Raw genomic sequence first — 20,849 nt, 5'->3', positions numbered from 1 at the left:
AAAGGTTCTTGCCAGCCCAAACACAACATAATTATATAGAATATAGTATGATATGATATTCAAACCTGCAACACGTATAAGTGCAGTATTTCTTCCATTACACTCATAATATAAGTGTGTAATGACAGGACATTGGTCTGCTTTGTCCAAGAACCTTCTGGTATGAACGCAGTCAAAACATGAACATGGGTTATATACACCTCTGAGATGATAGAGCTGAACGGGGGAGAACATTGAGGTCAGACTGGGGCAGAACCATACAAAAGGGCTGTGGAATGAAGCCTATTATGGGCTGCAGCAAGCCTCCCTCGGTTCTACAGGGGGACCCAGACGTCTGACACCCCTCCCCTATTTGGAGTGTTCCGTGTGTGCGCTGCAGGAGGATGGTGTAAGATCAGTCCTCAGGCCGTGCTGAGGTGATGCAGTATGAGGCCCTGAAACCACGTCATAGCCACAGAGGTCAGGGCGACGCGTCTGCAGTCGTTAAGTCATAATAATGTAAATGTAGCCAGTCTGGTTAAAGACATGATTACTGATGGATGCTTTACTATTTGGTCACCTGTAATTCTGTGTGTGTGTTCTCAAGGTGGTGTGTAAGTACCTTGAAGATCCAGTGCTGTTCAACAGAGAGGAGGTGGGAATGGTGAAGTTTGACATCCGCTACATGCTGATGGTGCGCTCTGTGCAGCCTCTGCGCCTCTATGCCTATGACGTCTTCTGGCTGCGCTTTGCTAATAGGTACGCCACACACACACACACACACACACACACACACGTGCATACATGAATAGGGGTGGGCTGTGAGGTTCAATTCCAGGTTGTTAAAAAAATCACAGTCCTGTTAAATGCAAAGAATAGTTTGGGGGATTTTCTTTCTACCTGGGGCTAGATTTTACAGAAGAAAAGACATTTATCTTTTTGCTATAATATTTTCTTAGGGGCATTGTATAAAAGCTCTGTATTATTTGTTTCTTCTGTCTAGACCTTTCTCCTTGGACCATCTGGATGATTACCAAAAGCACTTCACCGTCATGAACTACACCGACGCTGTGGAGCTGAAGCAGGTTCTTCTGAGCTCTTTGTGAAATCAGTCTGTGGTCAGAAGACCACGCTCTGGTCCCTGTGCTCCTTATTCATTGGAAGACCAAAAAAAGAATGACATCTTTACTGCAGCTGTTCTAATCAGAAGTGTCAGTCAGTGTCTGCTTTTGCTTTATAATTTAAAATAATCCGGTGGCCGAGTGTTCAAACATGCGTACGGTGCAACGCTGGCTGGGCACCTTAGTTGTAGTGTTGCCAAAACATATTGATTCTGAAAATTTGAACCCATATCAATATCATTTTTCCGCACTATCGATACACCGGTACCGGCTGCTCTTTCTGGCGCTCTCCGACGAATTTGACCACATGTGGGAAGATTATGACCACATGTGGGAAGATTATGACCACATCTGGAGCACACAGTTATTCATAGATTTAGCCTCATAATTTTGCTCTCAAAGTGCAGCTGATTGATGCCGTTAACTTAAGAATGGACGTGCTCGGCTACCGACCCCTTAACCTACACTCCATGATGCCATTCACACACATTCATACACTGATACCAGAGGAATTGACATTTACATTAATTCGGGATCAATCTGGGATCCAGTGTAGATGCGGACTGGTTGAGAGCCTGCCGATCTTCTGATTGGATGAAACCCAGTCTAGCTCAAAGTCTTCTTCTAGGGGAGCACCCCCAACACCCCCCCCTAGAGGGTCGGATGTCAACCCACCACAGTCTCACTAAATCCTGTGGAAAACACTGGCCTTGTTTAATATTGATCTTTTTATAAAAATATAGAATTTTAATTTAAGTCAATGTTCTTTTCTTCCGTGTCGTAATCTTTCTCTGTGTTTACTGTCTATCTTCACTGACAACTATCAAATCGAGGCGAACAAATAATCACTTAAATAAAACAAGGAATAATAATAAACTGATCCTCTGCTTTAGCAACATACATGATAATCTAATGTAAACCATGAAGCTCGGATCCTGAAGCTGTCGTTAACTGTCATCTGTGTCTCTCTAGGTGCACTACGATGACTTCATCCCCATGTTTGAGAAGCAGTACCCACTGTATCCATGGAAGGGGGTGGAAGTAAGTACACTATGTGAATAAGGGAAGAATATGACCGAATATGACCACATCTGGGAAGAATATGACCGAATACGACCACATCTGGGTAGAACATGAGCACATCTGGGAAGAATATGACTACATCTGGGAAGAATATGACCGAATATGACCACATCTGGGTAGAACATGACCACATCTGGGAAGAATATGACTACATCTCGGAAGAATATGACCGAATATGACCACATCTGGGAAGAATATGACCACATCTGGGAAGAATATGACCATATCTGGGTAGAACATGACTACATCTCGGAAGAATATGACCGAATATGACCACATCTGGGAAGAACATGACTACATCTTGGAAGAATATGACCGAATATGACCACATCTGGGAAGAATATGACCGAATATGAGCATATCTGGGTAGAATATGACCACATCTGGGAAGAATATGACCGAATATGACCATATCTGGGTAGAATATGACCACATCTGGGAAGAATATGACCGAATATGACCATATCTGGGTAGAATATGACCACATCTGGGAAGAACATGACTACATCTCGGAAGAATATGACCGAATATGACCACATCTGGGAAGAATATGACCACATCTGGGAAGAATATGACTACATCGGGGAAGAATATGACCGAATATGACCACATCTGGGAAGAATATGACCGAATATGAGCATATCTGGGTAGAATATGACCACATCTGGGAAGAATATGACCGAATATGAGCATATCTGGGTAGAATATGACCACATCTGGGAAGAATATGACCGAATATGACCATATCTGGGTAGAACATGACCACATCTGGGAAGAACATGACTACATCTCGGAAGAATATGACCGAATATGACCACATCTGGGAAGAATATGACCACATCTGGGAAGAATATGACCGAATATGACCATATCTGGGTAGAACATGACCACATCTGGGAAGAACATGACTACATCTCGGAAGAATATGACCGAATATGACCACATCTGGGAAGAATATGACCATATCTGGGTAGAACATGACCACATCTGGGAAGAACATGACTACATCTGGGAAGAACATGACCACATCTGGGAAGAATATGACCGAATATGACCACATCTGGGTAGAATATGACCACATCTAGGTAGAACATGACTACATCTCGGAAGAATATGACCGAATATGACCACATCTGGGAAGAATATGACCACATCTAGGTAGAACATGACTACATCTCGGAAGAATATGACCGAATATGACCACATCTGGGAAGAATATGACCGAATATGACCATATCTGGGTAGAATATGACTACATCTCGGAAGAATATGACCGAATATGACCACATCTGGGAAGAATATGACCGAATATGACCACATCTGGGTAGAATATGACTACATCTCGGAAGAATATGACCGAATATGACCACATCTGGGAAGAATATGACCAAATATGAGCATATCTGGGTAGAATATGACCACATCTGGGAAGAATATGACCGAATATGACCATATCTGGGTAGAATATGACCACATCTGGGAAGAATATGACCGAATATGACCATATCTGGGTAGAAAATGACCACATCTGGGAAGAACATGACTACATCTCGGAAGAATATGACCGAATATGACCATATCTGGGTAGAATATGACCACATCTGGGAAGAATATGACCGAATATGACCATATCTGGGTAGAACATGACCACATCTGGGAAGAATATGACTACATCTGGGAAGAATATGACTACATCTGGGAAGAATATGACCGAATATGACCATATCTGGGTAGAACATGACCACATCTGGGAAGAACATGACTACATCTGGGAAGAATATGACCGAATATGACCATATCTGGGTAGAATATGACCACATCTGGGAAGAATATGACCGAATATGACCATATCTGGGTAGAACATGACCACATCTGGGAAGAACATGACTACATCTGGGAAGAATATGACCGAATATGACCATATCTGGGTAGAATATGACCACATCTGGGAAGAATATGACCGAATATGACCATATCTGGGTAGAATATGACCATATCTGGGTAGAACATGACCACATCTGGGAAGAACATGACTACATCTCGGAAGAATATGACCGAATATGACCACATCTGGGAAGAATATGACCGAATATGACCATATCTGGGTAGAATATGACCACATCTGGGAAGAATATGACCGAATATGACCATATCTGGGTAGAACATGACTACATCTGGGAAGAACATGACTACATCTCGGAAGAATATGACCGAATATGACCATATCTGGGTAGAATATGACCACATCTGGGAAGAATATGACCGAATATGACCATATCTGGGTAGAATATGACCACATCTGGGTAGAACATGACCACATCTGGGAAGAACATGACTACATCTCGGAAGAATATGACCGAATATGACCACATCTGGGAAGAATATGACCGAATATGACCATATCTGGGTAGAACATGACCACATCTGGGAAGAACATGACTACATCTCGGAAGAATATGACCGAATATGACCACATCTGGGAAGAATATGACCGAATATGACCATATCTGGGTAGAACATGACTACATCTGGGAAGAACATGACTACATCTCGGAAGAATATGACCGAATATGACCACATCTGGGAAGAATATGACCGAATATGACCATATCTGGGTAGAACATGACTACATCTCGGAAGAATATGACCGAATATGACCACATCTGGGAAGAATATGACCACATCTGGGAAGAATATGACCGAATATGACCACATCTGGGAAGAATATGACCACATCTCGGAAGAATATGACCACATCTGGGAAGAATATGACCACATCTGGGAAGAATATGACCGAATATGACCACATCTTGGAAGAACATGACTACATCTCGGAAGAATATGACCGAATATGACCACATCTGGGTAGAACATGACCACATCTGGGAAGAATATGACCGAATATGACCATATCTGGGTAGAACATGACCGAATATGACCACATCTGGGAAGAATATGACATCTGGGAAGAACATGACAGAATATGACCACATCTGGGAAGAATATGACATCTGGGAAGAATATGACCACATCTGGGAAGAACATGACTACATCTCGGAAGAATATGACCGAATATGACCACATCTGGGAAGAATATGACCGAATATGACCATATCTGGGTAGAACATGACCGAATATGACCACATCTGGGAAGAATATGACATCTGGGAAGAATATGACAGAATATGACCACATCTGGGAAGAATATGACATCTGGGAAGAATATGACCACATCTGGGAAGAACATGACTACATCTCGGAAGAATATGACCGAATATGACCACATCTGGGAAGAATATGACCGAATATGACCATATCTGGGTAGAACATGACCGAATATGACCACATCTGGGAAGAATATGACATCTGGGAAGAATATGACAGAATATGACCACATCTGGGAAGAATATGACATCTGGGAAGAATATGACCACATCTGGGAAGAACATGACTACATCTCGGAAGAATATGACCGAATATGACCACATCTGGGAAGAATATGACCGAATATGACCATATCTGGGTAGAACATGACCACATCTGGGAAGAACATGACTACATCTGGGAAGAACATGACTACATCTCGGAAGAATATGACCGAATATGACCATATCTGGGTAGAACATGACCACATCTGGGAAGAACATGACTACATCTCGGAAGAATATGACCGAATATGACCACATCTGGGAAAAATATGACCACATCACGGAACAACCTTCTAATACTGTCACCAAGTATGATTTTAGTTTTCATTAAGTGTTAAAATCGCTCCAATGATGTTTGACACTGCCCTCTCCACCATCACTTGGGGATTGTGTGAAAAATAAAGCCAGAGACATCGTTCATACGATCTCTCCATGTCCTCATTACCAGTCCTAATCATAATTCCATCAGAAAACACAAGTAAATAAATTGCATTCACCTATTAATATCCGGGATGGTGGATACCACTGATTGTGACTGAGGATGTGCAGACTACCTGTAGCTGCTGCGTGACCCTTGACCCGATGCAGGCAGCAACAAAAAGAGAAATACCACGAAATATATTCAGGTGCCATTACAAGAAAACCACCGTGTTGACGTTCTTCATGATGTGAATCAAACAAGCAAAAGGATACAATCATTTCTAAATGTGCATATATTGAGTGTAGGTGATTGGATAACACGTTCCAACAGTGAAGACATATATCAGATTATTGATATGACTACATGTTGATACGCTTTAATGCACGCATACATTGTGTAAATGGAAGAATTAGCACGGGACCCGTGTTCATGGAGCTCTTCATCCACAAGCACTTCCACTTCCTAAAAAGCTCACTGGCAGGCATACGCAAGGTTTTATAAATCCGAATATTATATTTTTTGGCATAAGTGCATTTCCTCCTTTGAACGTGTGCAAACATTCAATGTGGATGTTCTAAATATAGAGACCCCAGATCTGGGTAGAATAAGTCAAACCTGGGTTCAAAACATATCACGGACACACAATCCGTTGAGTTAGTTTTGGTTGCCTTCACACAGACGCTCAGGAATATCTCTCCAGGCGTATTATTCATTCCATGGATAATATCTGTTTCACAACAATCACTCTGATCCGGTTTCAGGACATTTCACCGCTAACATGCACGTGAGCGTTTGAACGCAACCCCTCCTTCCTCTTCCTCCCCCTCACAGGCAGAGGCGTTCAAGGCCTTCGGGGAGTTCTTCCAGGCCGCCTCGTGCCGCCCGGCTCCGTGTGGTGTGTGTCCGTACCCGTCGTCCCGGGCCATCTATGCCGTGGACCTCATGCTGAAGTGGAGTACGGGGCAAAATGGTGAGCGGCTGTTCTTTACGTGATTTATCAGCGAGATAAGGAAGCGTTATTGTTTGAGCCTCCGGGTTCAGAGCCCGAGCCCAAACTAGGGACGCCCAGATCTGAGCTTCGGTCCCGATGATTGGGCTTCAGGTATTAATAAATAAGATGTATACCTCACTGGGATCATGCCTTTATGTGTAAGGAAACATCAGGCTTGAAATAAACATTGCTTTATTAAGTTTGTAAAACAAAATATGAATAAATACATTTTGATCAAAATAACGATATCCGATACCAGACCGGCTCGTTGTCACCGATACCCGATCCGGCTTCTGGAGTCCATTTCAAACGGATATCTAATATAATTATCGGTGGCTCTGCATCCCAGACTGTATCTCATAAGGTCCCGTACGCTTATTCTTCAACACAACCAACCAACATGTAGCTGTTGAGGCTTCCAGGGGGTCTCAAATGTCAATCAGAAAGGGACTTACCCCTCCATGCAAACAATACAAGTTCCCATCTACCGTATATATTCTCACATCACATAGACTAAACAATTAATCAAATACTAGATGTACAGTTCTTTGCCCCGTGGATGTCTTTGTGTAGGATTCTAACCTTTGACCCTGGTTTCTGTGCTGTGTAATCGTCTCATTTGTGTGTGCTCTGATCCTGGGTCAGGTGAGCGCGTCATGAAGCCTCAGATCCTGGAGTTCAACTTCAGCCCAGACTGCGCCAGGGCCTGCCTCTACCACCCCTCCTTCTACAACCACATGTTCCAGACGCTGTTCCTGGATCAGCCCGAGCACTGTCCGGTCACACAAATCGCATGATCCTCTGTCTTTGTCTGTAACCGGTGTACCATCTACGCTCCAGTTGATATTCACATATTCCTTGTGAATCTTTAAATCATTTGCGATGAACCTCAAGTATTAACTCTGTTCAGATGGAAATAGAACAACAACTGCTAAGTGTGTTAATGTGCAGAAGAGGAAATGTATTCATTTGATGTGTGAAAAGTTGTTAGGCAAAAACAAATCTATTTGACCCTGTTATTATTGGGTTAAAGATGACTGGTCAGTGGTTTGTAACTGTTGGTGTAACTTGTATCTACCTTTGTGCTGTAGATTTACCTCATGAGTCATGAAGATCAGGCCCAAGAACACAGAGCTGATATGAATTGAGTAAGACCCAAAAGTTGATTTATGCATTCTTCTATTGTGAATTATTCCAAAGTGATTTAATAAACATGAAATTATTGAAATAATGCTTCTGGTGACAGAAAGCACTGCAAGATAAACTGTTGAATGTGTCCTCATATGCCCTAGTCATTGAGTCATTTGACTAAATGAGGAAGTGCATCCTGCTGGGGGAAATACATCTGTGTGTTAATCTGATACAATGAATGGTGTCAGCTGATCAGCTGGCTGGGAGATGTGTGGAAGAGGGGACGGCTCAACTGGACAACAGAGGGACTCGGAGCATTGAGTTGCATTTGGCTTTGGACACTGTGGCACTCAGCTGAGGACATCATCTCTTTGTCCAAATAATAAATACATGTTTAACTGTAAAAGCCCAGAACTGACCCAGACCACAGCATTTGTCATGTGGATTTTAATACACAGCTGCATAGTATCAAATATTTTGGATTCCAAACATCTCTCCCACCAACTGAGACCTGGGTGCCTTATCACCACCACCAACCCCCTTCATACACTGATACCAGAGGAATTGACATTTACATTAATTCGGGATCAATCTGGGATCCAGTGTAGATGCGGACTGGTTGAGAGCCTGCCGATCTTCTGATTGGATGAAACCCAGTCTAGCTCAAAGTCTTCTTCTAGGGGAGCACCCCCAACACCCCCCCCTAGAGGGTCGGATGTCAACCCACCACAGTCTCACTAAATCCTGTGGAAAACACTGGCCTTGTTTAATATTGATCTTTTTATAAAAATATAGAATTTTAATTTAAGTCAATGTTCTTTTCTTCCGTGTCGTAATCTTTCTCTGTGTTTACTGTCTATCTTCACTGACAACTATCAAATCGAGGCGAACAAATAATCACTTAAATAAAACAAGGAATAATAATAAACTGATCCTCTGCTTTAGCAACATACATGATAATCTAATGTAAACCATGAAGCTCGGATCCTGAAGCTGTCGTTAACTGTCATCTGTGTCTCTCTAGGTGCACTACGATGACTTCATCCCCATGTTTGAGAAGCAGTACCCACTGTATCCATGGAAGGGGGTGGAAGTAAGTACACTATGTGAATAAGGGAAGAATATGACCGAATATGACCACATCTGGGAAGAATATGACCGAATACGACCACATCTGGGTAGAACATGAGCACATCTGGGAAGAATATGACTACATCTGGGAAGAATATGACCGAATATGACCACATCTGGGTAGAACATGACCACATCTGGGAAGAATATGACTACATCTCGGAAGAATATGACCGAATATGACCACATCTGGGAAGAATATGACCACATCTGGGAAGAATATGACCATATCTGGGTAGAACATGACTACATCTCGGAAGAATATGACCGAATATGACCACATCTGGGAAGAACATGACTACATCTGGGAAGAATATGACCGAATATGACCACATCTGGGAAGAATATGACCGAATATGAGCATATCTGGGTAGAATATGACCACATCTGGGAAGAATATGACCGAATATGAGCATATCTGGGTAGAATATGACCACATCTGGGAAGAATATGACCGAATATGAGCATATCTGGGTAGAATATGACCACATCTGGGAAGAATATGACCGAATATGACCATATCTGGGTAGAACATGACCACATCTGGGAAGAACATGACTACATCTCGGAAGAATATGACCGAATATGACCACATCTGGGAAGAATATGACCACATCTGGGAAGAATATGACCGAATATGACCATATCTGGGTAGAACATGACCACATCTGGGAAGAACATGACTACATCTCGGAAGAATATGACCGAATATGACCACATCTGGGAAGAATATGACCATATCTGGGTAGAACATGACCACATCTGGGAAGAACATGACTACATCTGGGAAGAACATGACCACATCTGGGAAGAATATGACCGAATATGACCACATCTGGGTAGAATATGACCACATCTAGGTAGAACATGACTACATCTCGGAAGAATATGACCGAATATGACCACATCTGGGAAGAATATGACCACATCTAGGTAGAACATGACTACATCTCGGAAGAATATGACCGAATATGACCACATCTGGGAAGAATATGACCGAATATGACCATATCTGGGTAGAATATGACTACATCTCGGAAAAATATGACCGAATATGACCACATCTGGGAAGAATATGACCGAATATGACCACATCTGGGTAGAATATGACTACATCTCGGAAGAATATGACCGAATATGACCACATCTGGGAAGAATATGACCAAATATGAGCATATCTGGGTAGAATATGACCACATCTGGGAAGAATATGACCGAATATGACCATATCTGGGTAGAATATGACCACATCTGGGAAGAATATGACCGAATATGACCATATCTGGGTAGAATATGACCACATCTGGGAAGAACATGACTACATCTGGGAAGAATATGACCGAATATGACCATATCTGGGTAGAATATGACCACATCTGGGAAGAATATGACCGAATATGACCATATCTGGGTAGAACATGACCACATCTGGGAAGAATATGACTACATCTGGGAAGAATATGACTACATCTGGGAAGAATATGACCGAATATGACCATATCTGGGTAGAACATGACCACATCTGGGAAGAACATGACTACATCTGGGAAGAATATGACCGAATATGACCATATCTGGGTAGAATATGACCACATCTGGGAAGAATATGACCGAATATGACCATATCTGGGTAGAACATGACCACATCTGGGAAGAACATGACTACATCTGGGAAGAATATGACCGAATATGACCATATCTGGGTAGAATATGACCACATCTGGGAAGAATATGACCGAATATGACCATATCTGGGTAGAATATGACCATATCTGGGTAGAACATGACCACATCTGGGAAGAACATGACTACATCTCGGAAGAATATGACCGAATATGACCACATCTGGGAAGAATATGACCGAATATGACCATATCTGGGTAGAATATGACCACATCTGGGAAGAATATGACCGAATATGACCATATCTGGGTAGAACATGACCACATCTGGGAAGAACATGACTACATCTGGGAAGAATATGACCGAATATGACCATATCTGGGTAGAATATGACCACATCTGGGAAGAATATGACCGAATATGACCATATCTGGGTAGAATATGACCATATCTGGGTAGAACATGACCACATCTGGGAAGAACATGACTACATCTCGGAAGAATATGACCGAATATGACCACATCTGGGAAGAATATGACCGAATATGACCATATCTGGGTAGAACATGACCACATCTGGGAAGAACATGACTACATCTCGGAAGAATATGACCGAATATGACCACATCTGGGAAGAATATGACCGAATATGACCATATCTGGGTAGAACATGACTACATCTGGGAAGAACATGACTACATCTCGGAAGAATATGACCGAATATGACCACATCTGGGAAGAATATGACCGAATATGACCATATCTGGGTAGAACATGACTACATCTCGGAAGAATATGACCGAATATGACCACATCTGGGAAGAATATGACCACATCTGGGAAGAATATGACCGAATATGACCACATCTGGGAAGAACATGACCACATCTCGGAAGAATATGACCACATCTGGGAAGAATATGACCACATCTGGGAAGAATATGACCGAATATGACCACATCTTGGAAGAACATGACTACATCTCGGAAGAATATGACCACATCTGGGTAGAACATGACCACATCTGGGAAGAATATGACCGAATATGACCATATCTGGGTAGAACATGACCGAATATGACCACATCTGGGAAGAATATGACATCTGGGAAGAACATGACAGAATATGACCACATCTGGGAAGAATATGACATCTGGGAAGAATATGACCACATCTGGGAAGAACATGACTACATCTCGGAAGAATATGACCGAATATGACCACATCTGGGAAGAATATGACCGAATATGACCATATCTGGGTAGAACATGACCGAATATGACCACATCTGGGAAGAATATGACATCTGGGAAGAATATGACAGAATATGACCACATCTGGGAAGAATATGACATCTGGGAAGAATATGACCACATCTGGGAAGAACATGACTACATCTCGGAAGAATATGACCGAATATGACCACATCTGGGAAGAATATGACCGAATATGACCATATCTGGGTAGAACATGACCACATCTGGGAAGAACATGACTACATCTGGGAAGAACATGACTACATCTCGGAAGAATATGACCGAATATGACCATATCTGGGTAGAACATGACCACATCTGGGAAGAACATGACTACATCTCGGAAGAATATGACCGAATATGACCACATCTGGGAAAAATATGACCACATCACGGAACAACCTTCTAATACTGTCACCAAGTATGATTTTAGTTTTCATTAAGTGTTAAAATCGCTCCAATGATGTTTGACACTGCCCTCTCCACCATCACTTGGGGATTGTGTGAAAAATAAAGCCAGAGACATCGTTCATACGATCTCTCCATGTCCTCATTACCAGTCCTAATCATAATTCCATCAGAAAACACAAGTAAATAAATTGCATTCACCTATTAATATCCGGGATGGTGGATACCACTGATTGTGACTGAGGATGTGCAGACTACCTGTAGCTGCTGCGTGACCCTTGACCCGATGCAGGCAGCAACAAAAAGAGAAATACCACGAAATATATTCAGGTGCCATTACAAGAAAACCACCGTGTTGACGTTCTTCATGATGTGAATCAAACAAGCAAAAGGATACAATCATTTCTAAATGTGCATATATTGAGTGTAGGTGATTGGATAACACGTTCCAACAGTGAAGACATATATCAGATTATTGATATGACTACATGTTGATACGCTTTAATGCACGCATACATTGTGTAAATGGAAGAATTAGCACGGGACCCGTGTTCATGGAGCTCTTCATCCACAAGCACTTCCACTTCCTAAAAAGCTCACTGGCAGGCATACGCAAGGTTTTATAAATCCGAATATTATATTTTTTGGCATAAGTGCATTTCCTCCTTTGAACGTGTGCAAACATTCAATGTGGATGTTCTAAATATAGAGACCCCAGATCTGGGTAGAATAAGTCAAACCTGGGTTCAAAACATATCACGGACACACAATCCGTTGAGTTAGTTTTGGTTGCCTTCACACAGACGCTCAGGAATATCTCTCCAGGCGTATTATTCATTCCATGGATAATATCTGTTTCACAACAATCACTCTGATCCGGTTTCAGGACATTTCACCGCTAACATGCACGTGAGCGTTTGAACGCAACCCCTCCTTCCTCTTCCTCCCCCTCACAGGCAGAGGCGTTCAAGGCCTTCGGGGAGTTCTTCCAGGCCGCCTCGTGCCGCCCGGCTCCGTGTGGTGTGTGTCCGTACCCGTCGTCCCGGGCCATCTATGCCGTGGACCTCATGCTGAAGTGGAGTACGGGGCAAAATGGTGAGCGGCTGTTCTTTACGTGATTTATCAGCGAGATAAGGAAGCGTTATTGTTTGAGCCTCCGGGTTCAGAGCCCGAGCCCAAACTAGGGACGCCCAGATCTGAGCTTCGGTCCCGATGATTGGGCTTCAGGTATTAATAAATAAGATGTATACCTCACTGGGATCATGCCTTTATGTGTAAGGAAACATCAGGCTTGAAATAAACATTGCTTTATTAAGTTTGTAAAACAAAATATGAATAAATACATTTTGATCAAAATAACGATATCCGATACCAGACCGGCTCGTTGTCACCGATACCCGATCCGGCTTCTGGAGTCCATTTCAAACGGATATCTAATATAATTATCGGTGGCTCTGCATCCCAGACTGTATCTCATAAGGTCCCGTACGCTTATTCTTCAACACAACCAACCAACATGTAGCTGTTGAGGCTTCCAGGGGGTCTCAAATGTCAATCAGAAAGGGACTTACCCCTCCATGCAAACAATACAAGTTCCCATCTACCGTATATATTCTCACATCACATAGACTAAACAATTAATCAAATACTAGATGTACAGTTCTTTGCCCCGTGGATGTCTTTGTGTAGGATTCTAACCTTTGACCCTGGTTTCTGTGCTGTGTAATCGTCTCATTTGTGTGTGCTCTGATCCTGGGTCAGGTGAGCGCGTCATGAAGCCTCAGATCCTGGAGTTCAACTTCAGCCCAGACTGCGCCAGGGCCTGCCTCTACCACCCCTCCTTCTACAACCACATGTTCCAGACGCTGTTCCTGGATCAGCCCGAGCACTGTCCGGTCACACAAATCGCATGATCCTCTGTCTTTGTCTGTAACCGGTGTACCATCTACGCTCCAGTTGATATTCACATATTCCTTGTGAATCTTTAAATCATTTGCGATGAACCTCAAGTATTAACTCTGTTCAGATGGAAATAGAACAACAACTGCTAAGTGTGTTAATGTGCAGAAGAGGAAATGTATTCATTTGATGTGTGAAAAGTTGTTAGGCAAAAACAAATCTATTTGACCCTGTTATTATTGGGTTAAAGATGACTGGTCAGTGGTTTGTAACTGTTGGTGTAACTTGTATCTACCTTTGTGCTGTAGATTTACCTCATGAGTCATGAAGATCAGGCCCAAGAACACAGAGCTGATATGAATTGAGTAAGACCCAAAAGTTGATTTATGCATTCTTCTATTGTGAATTATTCCAAAGTGATTTAATAAACATGAAATTATTGAAATAATGCTTCTGGTGACAGAAAGCACTGCAAGATAAACTGTTGAATGTGTCCTCATATGCCCTAGTCATTGAGTCATTTGACTAAATGAGGAAGTGCATCCTGCTGGGGGAAATACATCTGTGTGTTAATCTGATACAATGAATGGTGTCAGCTGATCAGCTGGCTGGGAGATGTGTGGAAGAGGGGACGGCTCAACTGGACAACAGAGGGACTCGGAGCATTGAGTTGCATTTGGCTTTGGACACTGTGGCACTCAGCTGAGGACATCATCTCTTTGTCCAAATAATAAATACATGTTTAACTGTAAAAGCCCAGAACTGACCCAGACCACAGCATTTGTCATGTGGATTTTAATACACAGCTGCATAGTATCAAATATTTTGGATTCCAAACATCTCTCCCACCAACTGAGACCTGGGTGCCTTATCACCACCACCAACCCCCTTCATACACTGATACCAGAGGAATTGACATTTACATTAATTCGGGATCAATCTGGGATCCAGTGTAGATGCGGACTGGTTGAGAGCCTGCCGATCTTCTGATTGGATGAAACCCAGTCTAGCTCAAAGTCTTCTTCTAGGGGAGCACCCCCAACACCCCCCCCTAGAGGGTCGGATGTCAACCCACCACAGTCTCACTAAATCCTGTGGAAAACACTGGCCTTGTTTAATATTGATCTTTTTATAAAAATATAGAATTTTAATTTAAGTCAATGTTCTTTTCTTCCGTGTCGTAATCTTTCTCTGTGTTTACTGTCTATCTTCACTGACAACTATCAAATCGAGGCGAACAAATAATCACTTAAATAAAACAAGGAATAATAATAAACTGATCCTCTGCTTTAGCAACATACATGATAATCTAATGTAAACCATGAAGCTCGGATCCTGAAGCTGTCGTTAACTGTCATCTGTGTCTCTCTAGGTGCACTACGATGACTTCATCCCCATGTTTGAGAAGCAGTACCCACTGTATCCATGGAAGGGGGTGGAAGTAAGTACACTATGTGAATAAGGGAAGAATATGACCGAATATGACCACATCTGGGAAGAATATGACCGAATACGACCACATCTGGGTAGAACATGAGCACATCTGGGAAGAATATGACCGAATATGACCACATCTGGGTAGAACATGACTACATCTGGGAAGAATATGACCGAATACGACCACATCTGGGTAGAACATGAGCACATCTGGGAAGAATATGACCGAATATGACCACATCTGGGAAGAACATGACTACATCTGGGAAGAATATGACCACATCTGGGAAGAATATGACCGAATATGAGCATATCTGGGTAGAATATGACCACATCTGGGAAGAATATGACCGAATATGAGCATATCTGGGTAGAATATGACCACATCTGGGAAGAATATGACCGAATATGACCATATCTGGGTAGAACATGACCACATCTGGGAAGAACATGACTACATCTCGGAAGAATATGACCGAATATGACCACATCTGGGAAGAATATGACCACATCTGGGAAGAATATGACCGAATATGACCATATCTGGGTAGAACATGACCACATCTGGGAAGAACATGACTACATCTCGGAAGAATATGACCGAATATGACCACATCTGGGAAGAATATGACCATATCTGGGTAGAACATGACCACATCTGGGAAGAACATGACTACATCTGGGAAGAACATGACCACATCTGGGAAGAATATGACCGAATATGACCACATCTGGGTAGAATATGACCACATCTAGGTAGAACATGACTACATCTCGGAAGAATATGACCGAATATGACCACATCTGGGAAGAATATGACCACATCTAGGTAGAACATGACTACATCTCGGAAGAATATGACCGAATATGACCACATCTGGGAAGAATATGACCGAATATGACCATATCTGGGTAGAATATGACTACATCTCGGAAGAATATGACCGAATATGACCACATCTGGGAAGAATATGACCGAATATGACCATATCTGGGTAGAATATGACTACATCTCGGAAGAATATGACCGAATATGACCACATCTGGGAAGAATATGACCAAATATGAGCATATCTGGGTAGAATATGACCACATCTGGGAAGAATATGACCGAATATGACCATATCTGGGTAGAATATGACCACATCTGGGAAGAATATGACCGAATATGACCATATCTGGGTAGAACATGACCACATCTGGGAAGAACATGACTACATCTGGGAAGAATATGACCGAATATGACCATATCTGGGTAGAATATGACCACATCTGGGAAGAATATGACCGAATATGACCATATCTGGGTAGAACATGACCACATCTGGGAAGAATATGACTACATCTGGGAAGAATATGACTACATCTGGGAAGAATATGACCGAATATGACCATATCTGGGTAGAACATGACCACATCTGGGAAGAACATGACTACATCTGGGAAGAATATGACCGAATATGACCACATCTGGGAAGAATATGACTACATCTGGGAAGAATATGACCGAATATGACCATATCTGGGTAGAACATGACCACATCTGGGAAGAACATGACTACATCTGGGAAGAATATGACCGAATATGACCATATCTGGGTAGAATATGACCACATCTGGGAAGAATATGACCGAATATGACCATATCTGGGTAGAATATGACCATATCTGGGTAGAACATGACCACATCTGGGAAGAACATGACTACATCTCGGAAGAATATGACCGAATATGACCACATCTGGGAAGAATATGACCGAATATGACCATATCTGGGTAGAATATGACCACATCTGGGAAGAATATGACCGAATATGACCATATCTGGGTAGAACATGACCACATCTGGGAAGAACATGACTACATCTGGGAAGAATATGACCGAATATGACCATATCTGGGTAGAATATGACCACATCTGGGAAGAATATGACCGAATATGACCATATCTGGGTAGAATATGACCATATCTGGGTAGAACATGACCACATCTGGGAAGAACATGACTACATCTCGGAAGAATATGACCGAATATGACCACATCTGGGAAGAATATGACCGAATATGACCATATCTGGGTAGAACATGACCACATCTGGGAAGAACATGACTACATCTCGGAAGAATATGACCGAATATGACCACATCTGGGAAGAATATGACCGAATATGACCATATCTGGGTAGAACATGACTACATCTGGGAAGAACATGACTACATCTCGGAAGAATATGACCGAATATGACCACATCTGGGAAGAATATGACCGAATATGACCATATCTGGGTAGAACATGACTACATCTCGGAAGAATATGACCGAATATGACCACATCTGGGAAGAATATGACCACATCTGGGAAGAATATGACCGAATATGACCACATCTGGGAAGAACATGACCACATCTCGGAAGAATATGACCACATCTGGGAAGAATATGACCACATCTGGGAAGAATATGACCGAATATGACCACATCTTGGAAGAACATGACTACATCTCGGAAGAATATGACCGAATATGACCACATCTGGGTAGAACATGACCACATCTGGGAAGAATATGACCGAATATGACCATATCTGGGTAGAACATGACCGAATATGACCACATCTGGGAAGAATATGACATCTGGGAAGAACATGACAGAATATGACCACATCTGGGAAGAACATGACCACATCTCGGAAGAATATGACCACATCTGGGAAGAATATGACCACATCTGGGAAGAATATGACCGAATATGACCACATCTTGGAAGAACATGACTACATCTCGGAAGAATATGACCGAATATGACCACATCTGGGTAGAACATGACCACATCTGGGAAGAATATGACCGAATATGACCATATCTGGGTAGAACATGACCGAATATGACCACATCTGGGAAGAATATGACATCTGGGAAGAACATGACAGAATATGACCACATCTGGGAAGAATATGACATCTGGGAAGAATATGACCACATCTGGGAAGAACATGACTACATCTCGGAAGAATATGACCGAATATGACCACATCTGGGAAGAATATGACCGAATATGACCATATCTGGGTAGAACATGACCGAATATGACCACATCTGGGAAGAATATGACATCTGGGAAGAACATGACAGAATATGACCACATCTGGGAAGAATATGACATCTGGGAAGAATATGACCACATCTGGGAAGAATATGACTACATCTCGGAAGAATATGACCGAATATGACCACATCTGGGAAGAATATGACCGAATATGACCATATCTGGGTAGAACATGACCACATCTGGGAAGAACATGACTACATCTGGGAAGAACATGACTACATCTCGGAAGAATATGACCGAATATGACCATATCTGGGTAGAACATGACCACATCTGGGAAGAACATGACTACATCTCGGAAGAATATGACCGAATATGACCACATCTGGGAAAAATATGACCACATCACGGAACAACCTTCTAATACTGTCACCAAGTATGATTTTAGTTTTCATTAAGTGTTAAAATCGCTCCAATGATGTTTGACACTGCCCTCTCCACCATCACTTGGGGATTGTGTGAAAAATAAAGCCAGAGACATCGTTCATACGATCTCTCCATGTCCTCATTACCAGTCCTAATCATAATTCCATCAGAAAACACAAGTAAATAAATTGCATTCACCTATTAATATCCGGGATGGTGGATACCACTGATTGTGACTGAGGATGTGCAGACTACCTGTAGCTGCTGCGTGACCCTTGACCCGATGCAGGCAGCAACAAAAAGAGAAATACCACGAAATATATTCAGGTGCCATTACAAGAAAACCACCGTGTTGACGTTCTTCATGATGTGAATCAAACAAGCAAAAGGATACAATCATTTCTAAATGTGCATATATTGAGTGTAGGTGATTGGATAACACGTTCCAACAGTGAAGACATATATCAGATTATTGATATGACTACATGTTGATACGCTTTAATGCACGCATACATTGTGTAAATGGAAGAATTAGCACGGGACCCGTGTTCATGGAGCTCTTCATCCACAAGCACTTCCACTTCCTAAAAAGCTCACTGGCAGGCATACGCAAGGTTTTATAAATCCGAATATTATATTTTTTGGCATAAGTGCATTTCCTCCTTTGAACGTGTGCAAACATTCAATGTGGATGTTCTAAATATAGAGACCCCAGATCTGGGTAGAATAAGTCAAACCTGGGTTCAAAACATATCACGGACACACAATCCGTTGAGTTAGTTTTGGTTGCCTTCACACAGACGCTCAGGAATATCTCTCCAGGCGTATTATTCATTCCATGGATAATATCTGTTTCACAACAATCACTCTGATCCGGTTTCAGGACATTTCACCGCTAACATGCACGTGAGCGTTTGAACGCAACCCCTCCTTCCTCTTCCTCCCCCTCACAGGCAGAGGCGTTCAAGGCCTTCGGGGAGTTCTTCCAGGCCGCCTCGTGCCGCCCGGCTCCGTGTGGTGTGTGTCCGTACCCGTCGTCCCGGGCCATCTATGCCGTGGACCTCATGCTGAAGTGGAGTACGGGGCAAAATGGTGAGCGGCTGTTCTTTACGTGATTTATCAGCGAGATAAGGAAGCGTTATTGTTTGAGCCTCCGGGTTCAGAGCCCGAGCCCAAACTAGGGACGCCCAGATCTGAGCTTCGGTCCCGATGATTGGGCTTCAGGTATTAATAAATAAGATGTATACCTCACTGGGATCATGCCTTTATGTGTAAGGAAACATCAGGCTTGAAATAAACATTGCTTTATTAAGTTTGTAAAACAAAATATGAATAAATACATTTTGATCAAAATAACGATATCCGATACCAGACCGGCTCGTTGTCACCGATACCCGATCCGGCTTCTGGAGTCCATTTCAAACGGATATCTAATATAATTATCGGTGGCTCTGCATCCCAGACTGT

General features: G+C 42.4%; 1 protein-coding gene across 2 annotated transcripts in view; it reads left to right on the top strand.

Moving 5' to 3' along the window:
• Positions 1-20,849, top strand: part of ttll12 (tubulin tyrosine ligase-like family, member 12) — a 55,095-nt gene that overhangs the window by 14,907 nt on the left and 19,339 nt on the right. The window contains exons 10-19 of one of the 2 annotated variants that reach the window (XR_004608948.1): positions 587-738; positions 983-1,064; positions 2,073-2,141; positions 6,864-7,002; positions 7,669-8,171; positions 9,179-9,247; positions 13,529-13,667; positions 14,334-14,836; positions 15,844-15,912; positions 20,336-20,474. Coding sequence is in view for 1 of the 2 variants with exons in the window: in XM_034525743.1 (XP_034381634.1) it covers positions 587-738; positions 983-1,064; positions 2,073-2,141; positions 6,864-7,002; positions 7,669-7,820 (594 nt within the window). In the remaining variant the exon portion in view is untranslated. Of the gene's footprint in view, positions 1-586; positions 739-982; positions 1,065-2,072; positions 2,142-6,863; positions 7,003-7,668; positions 8,306-9,178; positions 9,248-13,528; positions 13,668-14,333; positions 14,837-15,843; positions 15,913-20,335; positions 20,475-20,849 lie in introns of those variants that run through there. The other variant, XM_034525743.1, reaches the window with a different exon arrangement.

The sequence above is a fragment of the Cyclopterus lumpus genome, chromosome 23, assembly GCF_009769545.1.
Source record: "Cyclopterus lumpus isolate fCycLum1 chromosome 23, fCycLum1.pri, whole genome shotgun sequence".
Classification (NCBI taxonomy): domain Eukaryota; kingdom Metazoa; phylum Chordata; class Actinopteri; order Perciformes; family Cyclopteridae; genus Cyclopterus; species Cyclopterus lumpus.
This window is presented reverse-complemented; position numbering and strand designations above follow the sequence as displayed.